General features: G+C 46.4%; 1 protein-coding gene across 6 annotated transcripts in view; it reads right to left on the bottom strand.

The window, feature by feature from the left end:
• Positions 1-12,113, bottom strand: part of RERE (arginine-glutamic acid dipeptide repeats) — a 127,939-nt gene that overhangs the window by 49,394 nt on the left and 66,432 nt on the right. For all 6 annotated transcript variants that reach the window (XM_053452294.1, XM_053452292.1, XM_053452297.1 and 3 more), the window contains one exon: positions 9,312-9,382. In XM_053452294.1, the coding sequence (XP_053308269.1) occupies positions 9,312-9,382 (71 nt within the window). The remainder of the gene's footprint in view (positions 1-9,311; positions 9,383-12,113) is intronic.

Raw genomic sequence — 12,113 nt, 5'->3', positions numbered from 1 at the left:
GTGATGGAGTATGCCGGGCCGGCAACCTAAAATATACCAACAATACTACTGCACATTATCACGATCACAAGTCCTTGGTGCCGTATTTTCTTTGACCACCTCGGCATTAATACAAAACCGTTTCTCCCACGGCTTCCCTATGGCCAAGTCCTCGATGAAAAATCAAGTCTGTCTTACTTTACCTCTCGAATAAGCGGCATTAACGCAAACTGCAAAAGCTGCAGCTTCGTGACATCTCCCTGAACGCAGCGCATTGTATGCAGTCTATGAAGCCTCCCGCGCCATGATGACCCGTTTCTGTCCACTCAGCCAGTTGAAGTGTATGACATCACTGTATGACATCAGAGCCTCCGATTTGGTGCCGCTGTTCAACGTAAGCGTGTGTTAACGGGCTGGGGGTAATATTTCTTGCGAAAGGTAATAATGTTTTATTATACTATGCAAAGTGGTTTAAACATGGTTTGGATTATAGCCATTGTGGTTCTAGAACTACTCTGAATATTTCTGGGGTTCTCCTCAGGGTTCTGGGTAAGAGGCAACCGTTGGTCAAAAGGTCCAAATGTGCAGCAATCAGAAGGACCGTTTCCACGGAGACTGCCCACGTTTCCTCTTCGCAGCTAATCCCCCTAGTCTATGCTGTTTATGATCACTCCTAGCGCAGCGCTCACAGCTTATACTGGGTTTTAGATCCATACAGCTGCATTTCGAAGCCGCGCAGGCATGCACAGAACACGATCAATAAAGGACTGGCCTTGATACATCCTCGCTTCTTATACTATATATCTTTGATGCACTGGATGATAAGAAAGGGGATTACAAAAAGGCAGACAAAACAAACTAAAACATACGCAACCAGGATATTTTTATATGGCGCATGCGCAACAAATCTCTAACGCCAACAACAAACGGCAGATACTGAAATATTGAGAGAGAGGGGCCTCTTTAATAATTTAGGCCAGCGACGGCTTTATATTGATTGTTGTTTTGCACACTAGGAGTGAATGTTATCGCCCGCTTTACAGCCTGGTGGCAGTGCAGTCGCCTTTAATCACCATGCAGCTTGGAGGTTTAACCTTGCAACTACTACTCTGATTAATGTGACATTAAACACATTCACTGCTAGGAAATAAGGGGGGGGGGTAGTACATATTTGATATGCGATTCTAAACCATCACATCCAAAGGTCACATGCGGATACATGCAAGCATTAAATAAAAATAGCGCTTCCTAGCGCTGCGAGTATAACCCTCCGGCGAGTATCATCACGCTCTCCTGTACAGACTACGGGACGTACACATTTAACCCCTCGCAGACCAGCCGCGCACTATAACCCCTATATATACGCGCACAGGTGCTTCTATGGCATGGGAGCGCGCACATCGGCCGGCCCTCACCCAGGTTGTTCCTACGAAGGTCACCCTGAACGGCACGGCTGCCGCCGGGCTCTGCTCGCAGTCTACTAGCGGCTTTATTGCATTTCTAGTCATTTTACAGCAGAAATATCTAGCGGCCCCGGGGCGATCCTGCTGTACACCGTCTCCAACCGGGCTTCAAGGAGACGGCATCGCAGGGAAAACGTGTCAATCACAGACACACGGAGCCCCAAATTACAAGCCAATCACAGGCAATAAGCCTCCTTTGTGCGGAGGGCCGCATCCGTTTAGTAAGCGCTAGTCGTCTCTGTCTAATGCGCAGAATTAAAAGCGAAGCCTCATTAGCATTTTAAATGAGTGCCTGAATAATCGCTGAAAGCCCGAAGCAGCGGCACGGAGCCGATCTCACTAAATAACGGAGAGGGGAGGATCAGCAGATGAACGAGAGAGGAAGAGAGGAGCAAAGTGGAGCGTCTCCAATCTGCATGGCGTAAAACACGGAGCATAACAGACCCGAGCAGGGGTTAACAGCGTCATACAGAACACGGCAGCGACACCGCCCGCCCGGACGGCCAACACATAATCCCACGGAGCTGGGTGCTTTCTACGCACAGACCTGACACAGAGCGCCAATAACCGCGTTGCAGCCTCTGTAGGCGATACAAACAGCAATATTATTTCCAAGCCGCTTGTACCGCTTTCAACCCAAGACTATTACATCACATTTACACTCCATCCCCGATGTAGTAGGTTCCAGCGCCGCGGCGTACGTGGCAGCAGGCAGGTCCGCGCCGGCTCACCGCAGTCTTGATGATGGAATATTGCGATCTTTCAGCAATTTTGTTTGTTAAACATCAGGGTTATTTAGGAAACAAGCAGCCGGATTATTTCCACCCGTGGTCCGGAAGAGAGATCTTGACATGCGATAGCAGCGCTTCCAAACAACTCTCGCGATCAGCACATCTGCGTTTAAAGGGCCGATCTGGACTGATGCTGCTTCATCGCAAAACAAATACACCTGTTTATGCTGCAGCGCAAAGCATTAGCGGGTGAGATCCGGTAAAAAGGTCTGTTCTACGGTTAACTTTGATCCTTGAAGAGCCAGCACTAAACAATGGGAAGCCGGGCATCCAGCACGGAGAAGGTGGTACTTATATGGAACGGTATCCCATCAGAAGGGGTAGAGGCTAATACAGCGAAGGAATTTAAACATACGTAAAATGGGCAGACGAGACGGGCCAAATGGCTCTTACCTGCCATCAAATTGTATGTTTGTATGAAGCAGATTCTTGGCTGCGTAAACGTTTCTTAGTTTGCATTTGTGGCAAACAACCAAGATCTGTTCTGCTCGGGTGGCTTAACAAGCAAAATGTTTGTATTTAAACCAAAATGCGGCTACACGAGCCATGCAATAGCAGAAAGATGGCGGGAGCGGAACGAGCTACTGCACTAAATGTGATCCGGAAAATACAAACTGAACAATGCGCTATAAAGCTGATCGAGCCCTTATTGATCAGCGAGCCCTTGACCAGCGCTAGCCAAACACGCTAAGACCGAACCCTGAGGGGCCGTTTGACTAATGAAGGATTATGGGGGAAAGGGGCTTCTTTGGCACTGCTCAGCGTGATGTTTGATTGACGGTGTAGAATGTAGGTACACACAGTTTATTGGAACACGAAACAAAACACAGTTCTCGCCAGTGTTTACACTTAAAATAAGTAGCACTCCAGCGATTGCTCAGGAGAAATCTCCACTAGATCCCAGGCACGGGTGGGAAAAGAAAAAGAACGGCACTCGTCATCGTTCAGTTTAACCCTATTTTAAGGAGAAAACCATCACTAGCGCGTATCTAAGTTGTGGGTGGGGAGGAAAACCGCAATTTCATCAAACCGCCCCCCTCTGTAATCTGACGGAAAGCAGAGGCAGCCGCGGCATTAATAACCAGAGCAAGCAATAAATCGCTGCTAAACCCTCCCCGATAACGGCGCGGGGTGGCCTTCCATGCTGCTCTTCAGCCTAACCCAAGTTCTTTTTAGAAATATTTGAATAAGAATGCCATACAGCCTCCCTGGGGGACATTAACCGATCAGAGAGGCGCTTGTACATTTTTTTCCTCCCCGAATGCTTGCATGTGGCCAGGTTTAACGGTGACCGCATTTGAAGGTTGTAGGAAATGAAGCCCCACTCACAGCCTGCTATTTATTAATGGAAATACGGTGTGCGCGTCTAGGGAACACCGGCCCTCTGTGAGCCGCACCTGCGATCGCAAAAAATATTAAAAACATTTTAAAAAAAGAATTTGACCTCATTTGGCAGTCAGCGAAAAGGAAGGAAGGCAAACAAAAAAAACCTGTCTAAATATTAACGCAGAGGCCGGGGTCCTGGGCAAGTTCTAAAAAGCTTTTCTGAAATAAAGTAAACACGTCAGCTTTATGGATGTCTAGGTTTACGAGCAGGAAAGAAAAATGATCATAACCCAATGTATCAGGTTAACGGCCGACAGCGTGTATCGCTGCTTACAGGATCGTAGGAAACGCAGTGTTCCAATAACCCTCTCCATCTCAAAAACAACAAAAAAAAGGGATTAGAACTTAAAAACACAATATAATCCTCAAAACCTGACAGTAATTACACAAACCATCTCCGTCTCCCATTAGAGGTGGCCGAGGCTCGTATATTTTCAGCCATTATGACACGCGGGCACAGTCTTGTGACGTCATGGATGCCGGACCACCAGGCCGCCTTTTGCCAATACCAGCAATCACCTTTTCCCCCCAAACGACAGCGCGGCGTTCCAGAACGAAACAGTAAATGGATTATGCGTTTAGAAAGCACATTGTAGCAATTGCTTTGCTATAAAGGCCCCGTGAACATCTGGTTTAACGGCACATGCCATGCTGCTGAGGTCTTGTTTCAGAAAACATTAGGCATTTGTGCTTCATTAATCCTTTTAGACAATAAAAAGTATACATTCTAACTCCTGGATATATGCTTATTACCCAAGCAGGGACTAAAACGATCATATGAAACCAAACAAGTTAACTCTTCCATGAGCACCTAGAGTGAGGTAAACAGATTTAAGAGAACACAGCTAAAAAAATAATCATTCATCAGCCTTCACTAAACTGAGAAGCTTCCCCATTCTCCACTTTAATTCACGTTCCTAAATGCTGTGTAGCTGCTGCAAGACACGCGTGGACAGACATGCGGCCATGGCTAGAACCAAGCTCAGTCTCTTCCACCATTCATAATACCTTATCTAAGCACCTGCCCGGCCCACCCCCGAGTGGAAAACCCACCCCCGAGGTTCTGACCAATTTCACAAGTCTGTACGAATGGGCTAGGTGGGGAGATTCTACCACGGGGACCGTGTACTTCTACTACTCCAGTACATGGTAACCTTTGCGTAAAACCAAAATGACAGATATACAGCGGCTGTAGAGGCTTCACACATTCTCCTGGATGCTGCATTAGTATAACGCCGAACGAGTGATAAGTAAAGGTGAAAGTCCTTATTTTCCTGCTAAAAACGTCATTAATGCTAATAAGACATGGGAGATGCGGTGTTCTCTGCCTCATAGCTTCTCGTACAATGTTCAGCCTCCTGCTTAATCCTTTTCCCCTCATTGACTGCTCAGTGGAGGTAGATGTTCCACTCCCGCTCCCTCTCACACTTAACCGAGCGCATCTCAGCTGGGAGCCACAATGAGGCCGGCGAGGAAACTCGGCAGCTCTCGGCCACTTTTGGGAACAAAGAAAGAAAGCTGACAGCTGGGACATATTAAAGCGGCGTGTGAGAGCCAAGGTTACCGTTCTATCCATAAAACAGAGAGGGTCATTTAAAGACTGCTCGACAGCCCCTGCTGAACCAGCATTTCCATCTTTATTACCCTTCGGAAGCTTCATGCGTAGCCTCGTAACGCTCCTTTCCTCATCCAAAACAGGGGTTATCAGAGCCTCGTCTCCGACATACGGAAACCACAAACCAGCGAATGACACGAGGGTTACGTACGAAAAGGGATTCTGGTGCTAATGTTGGAAAATTGGGGCTATCACCATAGCGAGTGGAACGCCCCAGCTGATTGGGGTCTTCGACTGCGGTGGTGATAAGGCCCTTCTTGTTTGTATGTTTTTTTAACCAATTCATTTTCCGTGTGGTGGTCTTCCCTGCATGCGTGTCCATGTGTACCAGATATGACTACTTATGTGAATTTACATTTTTCAATGGTTCAAAAGGGTCCCGCATATTGACCTGCTGCTCTCTGTGTGCTGTTAAGGACTTGATGTCTAACAAAATAATTACAACGTGTAACCGAGTTCCACAGAATCCCCATCATCAGATTATACATAAACACGGCGCGGGTGCAGAGGGCGATTTCATGAGCATTCGAAAGGCTGGAAGAATATGTAAATCCCCGGCGGATGAGCGACCTGCAAGCTGATCTGTCATATCCCGCTAAACGCAGCGAGCGCGGCAGCCGTTTGCTCTCCATCACTGGGTGATTTCACCCCCCGTGTCACACGGCTGTTTGTCTTCTCTCTCCAGAAAGGCTCTGGCTGCATCATTGATCCTTCCTTGGCTTCCATGGCCCTTCCTCGCCACCCTCGCAGATATACACCAGAAAAGCAAATCTAGGCTTCCTGGGAGTGTATATATTTTTTTTTTTTGTTTGGAAAAAAAAAATCCCCGCATTTATACAGCGCTCTAAACAGGCGAGAACAGGGCTGGCAAAGACAACACATCCCCAGCCCTCCACCTGCAACATGTAACGCTGATGATAATGCAATCAATGCTGTTCCACATAAGCAAAATTAACCAAACAGAATGCTCTATTACCCTCGGCATATTCCAGAAAGGAACGTTAATGATACCGTCTGAAAACCTGTAATCAATTTCTTCTGCACGCCAGCTCTATCATTAAGCCGCGTTCGATCTGTGTGCCGGCGGGGATTTATTAAATCGCACAATGCAGTGAGGTCTCTGCCAACTGGATCCGATTTCACCGGTTTGCAGAACAAAAACACTGGGATTATTTCACCGACAAGAATTTCTGATGCAATTAAAAATGGCACCTGCTCCAGGGCTCGTTACTGCCCCCTTTTCCTAAAGCCACATTTTACCACCCCAAAAACCACTCAGTAAAAAATACAAGCGTCGTGGATCATGTATAAATGAGACATGTGATGGAGCCCTGCACCCTGGATACCTTCAATCAACCAATGAAATGTTCCTCAAATGAGATTTGAAGTAAATAATAAGATCAATAGAAATCACTTTGGTGAAGTATGACATCAGGGAGGATCTCTGAGCCGCCAACAGCGTTCCTTTCAAAGCAATAAAAAGATCATTACTAAGCAAACCTACGTTCACCTCAACGCTAAGCAGGAGTCAATACCGCACCGTTAATCACCCTAATAAACAGACGTCAGGAGAAGACGATGACCGCCCCACATCCACGCTGTAACTATTCTACATTTATACGTCTGTTCTGCGGTGCCCATTAGCTAACAGCCCGGGTATTACAGTCACACGCATGACCTTCAATTTCCACACGCGTGAATCCCACGCCTGCAGGTAACTGTGTAGTATTTATCAGTACCGGGTTTCACGCAGAAATGACATGAATATGAACCACTGACCCGTGAGCGCCACGTCAAACGCGTGTGAAAGTCAAAGGAAAGGGACATTTGTACCCAAAGCATCCCAGCTATCAATCCCTGATGTGATTTCTATTTTTGGGCCAAGAGAGGTCAAAAGACTTTTCCAAACGTTCTGCAGAGTAACGGCCTTCATGGCCACACACTGAACGCAATTCAAGCGACGTGTAATACCACATACATTATTCTCAATAACGAGATCGTATGTGCTTGTGATGATGCGTTGTGTGCGCTCAGTCTATGTTTGTTATCTCCCCGGTCCACGCTCACCCTCCGCGCATACACTTACTTCACCGGCCGAGATGAATGCGACACGGAATCCCAGAGCCATTTAGGGTTTGAATACCACCAATCACTTTAGGGATACGGAAAACTAATTTCTATCCATATCTATCAAGACATTGACAGCCTGTAACACCAACGCACAAGGCTTGCCTACAGCACTAAAAGGTATATGTATATATTATATATATGATATAATCTATTAATCTATATATGTAGGGAGGTGAGAAAGGGAAGTAGTCTGAAGACATGGAAACACAAAGCGCAGGGACCTTTTTGTTCCTATTAAATTTGTTTAGTGCTATAATGGGGTAAAAACAGAAGCATTCAGCTGTAAACCGATCGCCCCCCCAGCACAGCACGGCTGTCAGATTACTGAAGGTTATTCAACAGCAGAACGCACGGCTTCCATCCCCAGATCAAATTTCTATTTTCAATCTAATGATTACATGTCACTTTATCACTCGGGATTTCCGCCCCATCGGGAAGCACTCGCAGCAAAGCTGGAATTAAAGGCCGGGCGAACTCCATCTTTTGCAGGGCGCAGACCTGATACCTAAATATCAGAGATCAGATGAAACCTCTAATCCGTGGCGCAATATTCAAAGCACATTATTCATGCTACGTGCCGCCTCTCGCAGGGTATCGCTGCATACTGATTAATGTTGTTTTGCAGGCTGCTTTAATGTGCGGCATAAAAACCAATACCGACAACAACAGAGTCGGCCTTTATTGCCGTTAATATCCCTGAGCAATTATGGAAAGTCAGCGGGAAGCTCTGCCCCGAATGGAAACTCTCACATCGTAATACAACATTTCGCCAACGCTTCGGATCGGAGGTCCCAGGTACCGGCGAATGCGCACAATGGTACGATTCCGGGAGAAGCTTTATTACACCGCGAGAGAAAGAAGCAACGCCGCTGCACTTATACTTGGCAAGGAATGGGGAACGGGGAATCGTTAGAAGGAAGACAATGTCAATAGACAAAGAGAAAGCAATAAGCAGAAAACAAGAGGCAGGGAGGATGAGGATTTATGGCGAAAACGAACAAAGGCTGCAGCCTGTATGGATCCAGACAAACTCCAGAAACTCAAATCATGTACCCAAGCCTGCCCACCGAGAGAGACATTCGTACTAAACCTTTAGGATGCGGTGTGATGTTCTTTGTGACGATAACGTAAAGGGTATACACGGCCTAACGGCAAATCCAGATCCGGTGCTCCCGCACAACAGACCTTTGCCAATCATGCCACGAAGATTGGGAATTGTAGCCCCCGTCTAGCATCTAAAAACTCTCCTGAAGCCCCTAATTATTTTTCTGCGTGTCTTCTCGAGATACCGTCCCTTTGAAGCAGCCCTAAAGCTTGTCTTGTTAGTAAGACTTCTTCCTTTGGTCAGAACACAAACCGCTTACACTGCATATCCGCGTACCACCGAGTTCTTTACACGCCGATTCTCCTCCAATAACCTACTTATTATTTGACAACTGCAACGCTCTACACTCAAAACAGCCTTCTCAGCCGACACTTATCAGAGCCGGACCTTGGGGACTTCAGCAAGGTGCCAATTTAGGACCCCCGTCTAAATCCCTTTACATAGGAGTCAATTTACCCATTGCAAACAAGACCCTGGCCTTTAAGTGTTCGCTCCCGGGCCGGGCTGGAACCTGCGGCCAGGGATTTAGCGCTGAACTATTTAAAAATAGAGACTCTGGGTAGAAACGAAAGCTGCCGAGTCAGCCGGCTCCCTTTGGTAATCGTGTTCTACAAATAGGGCCCGCTCTGAGATAATGGTATAAGGAGCGCGAGACTCTTAATACAGCCGCATCCCATAAAGCTGCAAACACGGCGGATATGCAAGCCGACGCTTAAATATGTTTATAGAACTGAGGGTGGCTAATGTTTTAAGCCAACCTTGCCGTACATCTTCAAAAATCACATTAATGTTAAACAGGGGGGTTCAGACTAAGAAAGAAGAAAAAAAACAAAGGAACTTACCAATTTGAAGTCTTGAATGCTACAGATGAAGTATGGAGTGTTGGGTCGTCTACTTTCAATATATACACAATCTATAGAGGGGAAAAAATAAGACGTAGTCAGGAATGGAAAGGAGGACACAAACTATGTTACCGGTGGAAGCAGCACCAGGTCTACTCCAAACACCAAGACCAAGCCAGACCTTTACAAATAAACGCAGACCCCAACAGTGACAAGAAGAAAAACACAAACACATTCAACGTGGAATTCCAAAAAAGGCGCTTAAGGGTTAGATTTATTTTAAATTAAGTAAAAACCTGAGAGTAGAAATGATACAGCGGACTGCAAAGAGAGCTGCGGCCAGGAAGACAAAATCCGATCTTCCCAAGAAAGAGCCGAGCTGTCCTAAATAGTATGCGGCGAATAAATATTTTTAAAGAAACCCAGATTAAAAGGCGCATACATTGAGAAGTGTTTTGGGATTCAGAAAAGGTCATTTTAATGAAAGATTAGATTGGGCTACAGACAAGAATAGCATCATAGAATATGACGGCAGATGAGAACCATCGGCCCACCCGGTCTGCCCATTTTACCCGATATAAAGACTTGGACCTTAATCTGTCCTCAGTCTGCTCTCACATTCAGGATATCTATGTGCCTTTCGTATGCGTCTGTCAATCCCCTCATTGTATTAACCTGTGCTAGTTCTGTTGGGGGGCTGTTCCACCCATCTACTACCCTCTCACTAAAGACTTCACATCTCAGTCTCTGAGCCTCTGTTCTAAACTCTTGCTACATGTTTTATATATCTGTATCATCAAGATCATACACACAACAAACACACACACACACACACAATCTACATTCTCTTTCCACCCACTGAATGCAATGTATACCAAGTAAGGGATATCGGAAACGCTGTCGTTTGTACAACAAAGGTTATGACAAAATTGCTAAATCACAAATTGAAGATCAAGGGAGACGGGTTATTATAAGCATAATCATCCAATCAAATGGAGCAAAAAGATTTAAAGGAGATAACTGCTTATTAATGAGAATTAACACAAATCGCCAACAAACAGCTCCCTTTTCATGAGACAGGAAAAGAATGCGTGTCGCCAACACAGTATCTGTCTAACACAAGAGCGCTCTCCACATAAATAAATCATTACTATCCAGCAACATTTATTAATCTGTACAGAGGATGAATGAACAAAGCGCGGTGCGACAGGAACAGAGAGAGAGAAAGAAATTTAATACAGAGCCATAAACATTATTACAGAAATCCAACCCTTTGTCTTGACCTGCCATATGTGCATCATCATAATGGCCCTTTAATTTGAAATACCACACCTTTCAATTACATTACATGGAAAAGCGTTTGCAACCACACATCAGAAGAGCGCTTCAAGCACTTCCTAATCTTTTTATGTAAGCAATATGCACATTTCAACAACAGAGGCTGAGAGCACACGGCGGTGACGAGCTTGTGCCGCGCTCTGCGGGAAAAGACTAACAATTCCCTTACGACGGTGAAACGGCAGACCTTAACCTGCACCGATGCAGAAATGCGGTGATATAAAATGTACGAGCAACTGGCGTATAAAGCAGGCAGGCGATTCAGAATGCTTTTATGGCTCCTTACTTTATTAAAACATGGTCAGGGTGTAAACAAGGATGGGTCCGGCCAATGATGCCAATAAACGTCTCTTGGAAACAGGAAGGTAGTTGTGTGCGTGTGTGGTTACTAGCGGTGGTTGTGCGCGTGCGGTTACTAGCTGTGGTTGGGAGTGTGCGTGTGTGGTTACTAGCTGCGGTTGTAGGGGTGTGTGTGTCTGGTTGCTAGCTGGGGTTGTACGGGTGTGTGTGTGTGTGTGTCTGGTTGCTAGCTGCGGATGTACGAGTGTATGTCTGGTTGCTAGCTGCGGTTGTGCATGTGTGTGGTTACTAGCTGCGGTTGTGCACGTGTGTGGTTACTAGCTGCGGTTGTGCGCGTGTGTCTGTGGTTACTAGCTGCGGTTGTGCGCGTGTGTGTCTGGTTACTAGCTGCGGTTGTGCGCCTGTGGTTACTAGCTGTGCACATGTGTCTGGTTACTAGCTGCGGCTGTGCGCGTGTGTCTGGTTACTAGCTGCGGTTGTGCGCCAAGTCTGGCCAGGGCTTCGTTGTCGTTTATCGCCTGTAGTTATACGACTCAACCGTTCTGTCGAGTCTATTAGTGCTACTCTTTGGCTGGGCAGCTTATCCGGTGGTCTCTCCCCACACCGGCACCCGGTGCAATAACACGACTCCCAGAATCCACTCAATCATCCCAAACGCACGTCATAAACAGCGACGCAGAGGCACAAGCTCAGGAGCAGGACGGCTGTCACGGACAATCCCTGCGTGACATGGGGTGCAGCAACAATTTAAAAGCTCATATTCATAGCAGACTCTGTATACAGTAAAAAAAAAAAATTGGGCGCAAGCGTTAACGGGCAAGAATTCTGGGCTCTGGATATTGTGTTAGCACATGGATAAATGACAGCGCCGCCCGACAATGGCTTTGCACAACCTAAGTAACACAACCGGAGCAATTTAACAGGGAAAGAAGTAATAAAACAATTGTCTTCCGACCCCATACCGATGCCGTAAGCCATTTATTAAATCTGCCAGATTCCCTGCAATATACTTCAGCAGCCCTGGCAGTGTCCTTGTCACCGTGCAGTCTGTTAGTCATTCGCTGACAGCGTCTCAGTCTTCGGAAGAATACAATGTTTTCCAGCACTGCTCCTTATTTCATAAAAGGAGCTATAAAGCAAACAGAGATTGGAATCGCCGTAGAG

The sequence above is a fragment of the Spea bombifrons genome, chromosome 12, assembly GCF_027358695.1.
Source record: "Spea bombifrons isolate aSpeBom1 chromosome 12, aSpeBom1.2.pri, whole genome shotgun sequence".
NCBI classification, from domain to species: Eukaryota; Metazoa; Chordata; class Amphibia; order Anura; family Pelobatidae; genus Spea; species Spea bombifrons.
This window is presented reverse-complemented; position numbering and strand designations above follow the sequence as displayed.